General features: G+C 39.7%; 1 protein-coding gene across 2 annotated transcripts in view; it reads right to left on the bottom strand.

The window, feature by feature from the left end:
• LOC138011790 (probable ATP-dependent RNA helicase DDX20) overlaps positions 1 to 4182 on the bottom strand; it is a 20065-nt gene extending 15883 nt beyond the window's left edge. Inside the window, exons 1-3 of one of the 2 annotated variants that reach the window (XM_068858985.1) lie at positions 4081 to 4182; positions 2452 to 2693; positions 1873 to 1967 (exon numbers count right to left, since the gene is read on the bottom strand). In XM_068858985.1, coding sequence (XP_068715086.1) covers positions 1873 to 1967; positions 2452 to 2641 — 285 coding nt within the window. In that variant the 5' untranslated portion in view covers positions 2642 to 2693; positions 4081 to 4182. The remainder of the gene's footprint in view (positions 1 to 1872; positions 1968 to 2451; positions 2694 to 4080) is intronic. The other variant, XM_068858986.1, reaches the window with a different exon arrangement.
• Positions 4183 to 7500: the final 3318 nt, after the last annotated feature.

Here is a 7500-nt window from a genome sequence, read left to right as displayed (position 1 = left end):
CCATTATTTGACATTGTTGAAGTAAAGATGATTGTGTTACTTCTCTGTTTCGTCAATTGTGGAAGGTTGAGTAATTTTAACAGAATATTGATAGGCAATAAACTTATTTTTCTTTGAGTGGGACATTTTAACCTTTATAAATGTGTAATTTCATCAAAACATTAAAAATGTACAATTGTAGGATGAAACCAAAAAAAAAAAGGAAAAAAAATCCCTTTCACGCATTTATGTTTTAAGCAAGAGTCGGACAAGTTTCAGACGAGTATTTTAAAATACCCTAAAGGTGGACGTAACAAAAACCAAGAAGCATTTGTCAATGCTACAGAAATGCAGTTCTAGACATTTACTGCAGCTAAGATTAAGGCCATCTGATCACATTCAACAAAAATGTAACAAATTGGACTTAATGTCAGAGCAACATTTTGGAGAAAGCCAAGGAGAGTGTGTCAAAATTGGACAATTCAATGGGAGACAGAGTACCTTGATAAAATGACATTTTAGCAGAGAGTACATTTTTCATGCACTCAGCTGATAAAATGTACCCTTTCCACCGAAGTGAAGGACAAATTTAGTTTTGTGCAGAATTGCTATTTGACATTTATACTTGTTTGGCTCCAATAGACCTTTTCGGCTTGTACATTTTGTTTTCCCAATACAGATCATGTGATAATACTCAGGAGGTTTCAATTGGTCTTTTGTTTTGTTCATTAAAATGAGGGCATGCAAGCTTGAATATGCCTGCATGTACTCTTTTTAATGAACAAAACAAAGGACCAAGCCTCCTGAGTATTATCACATGATCTGTATTGGGAAAACAAAATGTACAAGCCAAAAAGGTCTATTAAGGACGGTGCCTACATGTACTATTGTTAATGCGCATACGTTCTGCGCATCTCGAGATACTCGGTTTTCCTATCAGTGATGCTTACCAATACAGTGATATTTTTGTGCGGTTTGAAACTACCCGGAGAAAGTAGATCTTTGTAATAATTATTACTCTTGGTATCCAAAAAGAAAATTGGGGGTATCCATGCATTTTTGAGAAAGAACGCCACACATGGTTTGTATTTTAAAGCTTGTTACAAATAATTATTATCCATCAATTATCCTTGAAAAATGCATGGTTACCCCCAATTCTCTTTTTGGATTTGCATAATCATAAACCGGGGCAAAAATACCTTTCAATTAGTAGGCACCGTCCTTAAATGCACACCAAATTTTGGTACCCATCACAAAGTGAAAGAGTCCTTTAAGTCTATTAATACATGTATACGGTAATTATTTCCAAAAATAAGGTAGGGGTAAAAGTAAGCGTTATTTTTAGCTTACATAGCGTAAATGCAGCCATTTATCTTAATACTTGAGGAGCTCCATTTGGGGGATGATGTTGTTAATTATCTGTATTGCGAGCCAAGAGAGATATTGAAGCTGCGGACCAGAGCAAGGGCACAATTGGTGATGCTTACTGCAATCCGCATGCATCAAATTAACGTTAATTAACAATTAGACCCGTAGCCCATGAGGTGAAGCCGAATGGGCTATTGACCCATGGCCCTTGAGGTCGAAGCGTCTACATGTAATTGTTTTAGTATCACCCAACTAGTCGGACACAAAAGGCAATAACAAAGTTGGCAAATGCAAGTTGAAGAAATATATATTTGGCAATAAAACAAAAGAAAGCGTCACGCTTTTTGCTACTCGAGGAGTATTACGAATAGTCCTCTAGTAGCGTAGCCAATCAAAATGCAGGAATTGCATTAAGTCCGCTAGTTGGGTGATACTAATCCTGGATATACTGTTTCTGTCTACTCATGTCCAATTTTATAGTCCAGAGCATGCTTAGTCTTACATGTAGATTAATTTTGTTATTACCTGGGTAGTGTTGCTGTTCAGTAAAAGACTCTCCAGAGCAATCACACTAAAGACACAAGTTTTTCCTGTGCCAGATTTGGCTTGAGCAATGAGGTCTATGTCAAAAACAAGAACATCTCAGGATGCTAATGACAGCTACACGTACTTGTATTAATTAACGACACTTCACTGTCAATGACAATGTGGGTATACATTGTTGTACATGTATATGTATACATGTACTTGGGAAAGAAAACAAGATAATGCATGTAACAGGAGTTAAGCCTACATGTATTACGGCAGCTGTATGTCCTGATGATTTTTGCCAACTGTAGCCAGCTAACAGCGTACAGTACCGCTCAAAAGTAAGTTACCACCCTTGCGTGAGACACAGTTCACATCGCACGACAGGAATTGTGTTGTGTGCAATGTCAAAAGATCTGCATGTACAGTGGCTTGACACACTCCTGCATGATTTTAATTGACCTTTTGTTAAGTATCTTAACTGTGACAACGACAGGAATTGCACCATGCGGCGCAATATCCAGTGTTCAGCTTTTCATGAAAGGGTAAAATGCACCAAAGATTGCTCTGACCTACCTAAACCACATCTTCCTAATGGAATGGCTTTGAGTTGAATTGGTGAAGGTCTCTCAAACCCAGAGGAGCTTAGGCCCTTCAAAACGTCAGCAGAAAGCAACAGAGACTTGAAATCCACAAGTTCCTCTGTTAACACATCGCCAGTACGCTGTCGTTCAGTGAACTTGTGAGCTGTGCGAACTCTTGGCATCTTAATATAGGACTGAGAGGTACAAGGCCAGTAAGAAATAGAAGCAGGTTAACTGTAGCAAAAAGAGCAGAAAATTCTCAGGACTTCCTTGCAGGAAATAAATTATGCTAGTGTTTGGGAATTACATGCACAAGAAGATAGGTCTCCCAATGGAACAGACCTTGTCATTCTTAGCAAAGTAAAATAATATTAATGTTTTATCAATACACTTTATCTAATAATTAATAGAAGTCTAAAACAAGTCATTGAAGACAACAGGCTCGCAGTAAAAATAAAACACTTAACAGACTCTTTTTACTGAAGAACCTCTATATAAAAAATATATCACAATGGTATTCAAGCTGTGAACTTAAAGAAAAAAAACTCAAATTCACTTTCCGGAGGTGGAGTCAACCTTCCCGGCTCCATTGTATGTTTAGAAATTTGATTGATGAAAGCAAAAAATATAATGCAGTTTGGCACATCAGCGCTTGAAGGTAAGACTCAGCAAAAATATTAAGAAAATCTCAGTAAGCTACAGTACAAGAACTCTTGGGCAGCCAGGTAGCTTACGGCACAATACAAACAACAACAACAATCTTAATTTTGTACCGATATAATTAATTATTTTTACAACAAATGAAACTAAAAAAAGAAAATAGTCAGTACAAGGTGCTTGGCCATGGAGTAACCATTAGCTTCATGTAAGGTTAAAAATATCATGGCACTTCATCAGGCCAAGTGTTCCACTGTTCTGTAAGCTCGACAATGTCTCAAATATAACTATAAAAGAAACTACATGTATAGATACATGTACATGTAGGTGCAGGAGGTGTAATGCACCGGTGAGAAAGATGATAAACTCTAGGAGTTTGGTAACCGGCAACTTTAAGACAACTGAAAAAGAGGAGACCAAGGAAAGGATTCCAGTCTACAACCTCCATAACACCTTGTAGCTTGAGCAATGCATACAGCTTCGGCCGATGGTGAGGTAAATGATAGGTTCCAATCCTGCCTATGACTCTGATATAAACTTTCAGTTGTACCTTCGCTCGTTGCCAAGCAACAAGCTAGCTGCAAACCACCATTCCTGCCTGTTACTTAGTGGAAATTGCTATAATTGCACCATTACATGTATGTCCTCATTTTCCACCATCATTCAAGTCAAATTGCTAATGGGCCATTCCATTTTTTTATATGCCCCCACCCCAAATTGAGGGGCTTGGAAATCCAGTTTCCTTGATCTTTCACCTTTTTCCCTATTCCCGCTAAAAAAACCATACCCGGGGGAGTAACCCCGGGGTGTATATTAGGCTTAAATGAAATGGCCCAATGCACCCCGTGCAGACTGTGGGAATCATAGTCAAAATGTTAATGTGAACGGTTGCAGCTAATACATACAAGTCAAAACTTCGAGATTGTAAAATTACTGCTCATTTATCAAAATAAAATTTACTTACCTGAAAATTTGTCGCAACAAACGTTTACATCACGCACGGCCCCTCTCATGATAGACTGCAAAGTTGTAGCGAACAAGAAGCCGCCATATTGTTTTATGTTTCGTTCCCAGGTGCTCTCGTTCCAAGTCACAGGTCACCCATCAAAGGCTGTCCGTTTTGTGATTTTAGTAACTTACCCAAGTTAAACTTGCGTTACTATTGTTTCGTGACAAAAGAAAGCAAGGTGGTTTTCACGAAAATAACCTTTTCGTGTTTGCTTTCTTGGTCTCTTGGTGACCTTCGAAGTTATCAGTACTTATAAATCAGTACTTATACATTAGTACGTTCTTTGATAAGCTTCACGAGGTCCCTGATATGATCATGAATTGATTCTTGATTTTGCGCAAGATTCTTCACAACTATAAAATTGTGCGAAGAGAGATTAATAACTGAGGAGAGCGAACGATTGAAGACATTGATTAGCATCAAGAGTGAATTAGAGAAGACTGCTTATTTATCAATTTGCGGTCTTGCCCCAGCACAGTCACAAATAGACTTATTTTTAGATACAGTTAACGCACCGGCGACGGATGCTCACTTACTCAATGACTGAAGGCGCAAAAACAAACAAAGAGCCGCCAATTTAACCAATAAGGAGAAGGCATGTCAAACGTGGCTGCTTCTGTAATGTTTTTTAGGAACATGACAACGTATTTTCGCGGGAACGGGTATTCTAAAAATAGACCCATTTGTGACTGGGCTGGGGAGTCCACCCATGCCATAAAAACAGTCTTATCTAATTCACTCTTGTTAGCATACAAACACCGAACATGGTAAACGCAATTTAAGATTTAATTTGACATCTATTATTGACTGTAACGACAACGACTTCTTTAAAATCGATTCTATTGAATGTAATACCTAATATGTATTAACAATTTTTCCATGAGCGAACAATGGGATAACATAAGGTGGTACAACGCAACGAAGCGCCTATGGGGCCTGTAACATTCATCCTAAGGTCCTAAAACTTGCAGGCAAGGCGATTCCACCAGCACTGAGATCTTTTCCATTATAGTATTGACAGCGGTAGAGTGTTTTCAGATTGGTAGATAGCTAGAATCACACCTATATACAAGAAGGACGATGAATTGGACCCGGCAAACTATCGACCTGTATCCCTCCTCGGCATCCCGAGTGAAATACTTGAATCAGAGGCAAATAATAACATAGTGCAAAATGTCTTTAACGAAAACAATTTAGTCTCCAACAGACAGTGGGCGTATCGCTCCGGGTATAGGACTAAATTACTCTTCGTACACTTTACCGAAACTTGGAGACGGGCAGTGGCATGGATGAGGATAAAGTTGTTGCAGTGGCTTTTATCGATTTCGAAAAAAGCTTTTGACTGTGTTAGCCACGACATTCTTATAACTAAATTACAGAAGACCTTTGGAATTTATGATCCATTTCTAACTTGGTTAAAAAGTTATCTTAGGGGTAATTACATGAGACCGTGACGAACTCAGACCGACCGGCGTGAGTTCGTATCAGCCTCCAGGCATACATTTCCTCTTTTGCGTTTACATGAACTCAGACCGGTCTGACCTCGTCTCGGCTGCTTCAACGAGACGAGAAACTCTCGTACCGGTATGAGTTCGTACCAGTCTCACGTAAATGACAACAAATCTCTTACCGGGTCGAGGGTTGTCCAATACACCGACATAATGAGATTCATAGCACTTCACAATAGACATCACAAAGTGTCCCCCAACCTTAATCCTTAAAAAAGTAGTAACAGTTTGGCGAGACATAAAGTGCGGGACACTTTGTGACACTTTGTGATGTCTATTGTGACGTACCAGGAATCTCATTACAATCTCATTATGTCGGTGTATTGGACATGTATGACCGGGTCTAGAAATTTCGAGCCTGTATGCCTTTGGGTCAGCCATACATTTATTACAAAAATCCCGTCCCGAAACCAGGCACCAAGCATGTCGTTCCAGTTTCAAGTAAAAGGATACAAAACTTTCGTACCGGTACAAGTTCCTACCGGTCTGTGTTCGCCCCGGTCTCATGTAAACACCCCGTGAGTGACAGACGCCAATTCACAGTTGTTAACGGAACCAAATCGGGGATCCTTTCAGTTTACTGCGGTATTCCACAAAGCTCCGTTTTGGGACCAACTTTATTTACGCTTTTCACTAACGATCTTCCATCATCAGCAAAATTGGGAGAGCTGTGCATGTACGCCGATGACACATCTATTTAATGTGTTGGAGAGAACGTGAATCCAGCAGTAGCTCAAATAAACAAAGCAGTTGAAGAACCTCATACGTGGTGTCTAATTAACCACTTAGCATCACAGCCGAAAAAGTGCGAGACGTTTTTGATATATATATCTACAGTAGGTCTAGTTTCGTCGGACCTATTACACCAGTCCGAATCGCTGATTTTCTTGTAAATCCAGTCAGCAAATCTAGATTATTTGATACCGTGGTGGACAATAAGCTGACCTGGACACCTCAGTTGATTGATTTAAAGAAGCGCCTTGTCATATAGCCTGGGACCAGGCTCCACGGTTGGGGTTATGGAGCAAAAAGGAACGTGGCGAAAAAAAAAAAAAAATTGGCGAGCGAAGCAAGCCCAGCGGGGTATTTGCTTAAGAGGTGTAAATTAATGAAGGAAATGATATATAACATGAATCATATACTAAACTGCGGATATGAAATCAAGTTAAGCTACGATCCTCGCAGTTATTGACGAAATTTTAGCAATTTCGTAGAGAAGCCTGAAAATTTCAGGACTTCAACGGGGTTTTGAACCCGTAACCTCGCGATACCGGTGCGACGCTCTAACCAACTGATTTATGAAGCCACTGACGTTGGAAGCTGGTCGTTTGTGGGTTCTAATGTTTCTTAATTCTTCAGGCTTCTCTACGCAATTGCTAAAATTGAGTCCATAACGTAACCGCGAGAGAATCATAGCTTTAGTTAGGTGTAAATTCTTACCTACGAATGTCTTAGAACAACTTTATCTTACTGTAATCCTACCGACTTTCACCCACGGCTTAGCTTTGTGGGGTTGCTGTTGCAACAAGGAACTGTTTCACTCAAAAGAAAAGAATTCATGATAGTACGTATACATCCGCAAAGGAAATTATAAAGCCGGCTTTAAAGGTAAAAAGGTAAAGGTAAAGTAACTTTATTTAATGTCGGTAGTTCCTTCAGCTACGAGACTAGTATCAATGGAAGCCGACGGTGCGCCCTTTACCCCCCTCCCTCTGTCAGTGCTCCGTTTTGCGGGTATTTAAAGCTATAGCTACAAGGATTAGAGGAAAGTCGAAACAGACGTTTAAGTCACCGAGGATAGAACCGGGGACCTGTCGCTCCGAAAGCCACGCACTAGCCAACTGAGCCACGACTGCCCCTAACAAAA

This window comes from Montipora foliosa, chromosome 7 (genome assembly GCF_036669935.1).
Source record: "Montipora foliosa isolate CH-2021 chromosome 7, ASM3666993v2, whole genome shotgun sequence".
NCBI classification, from domain to species: Eukaryota; Metazoa; Cnidaria; class Anthozoa; order Scleractinia; family Acroporidae; genus Montipora; species Montipora foliosa.
This window is presented reverse-complemented; position numbering and strand designations above follow the sequence as displayed.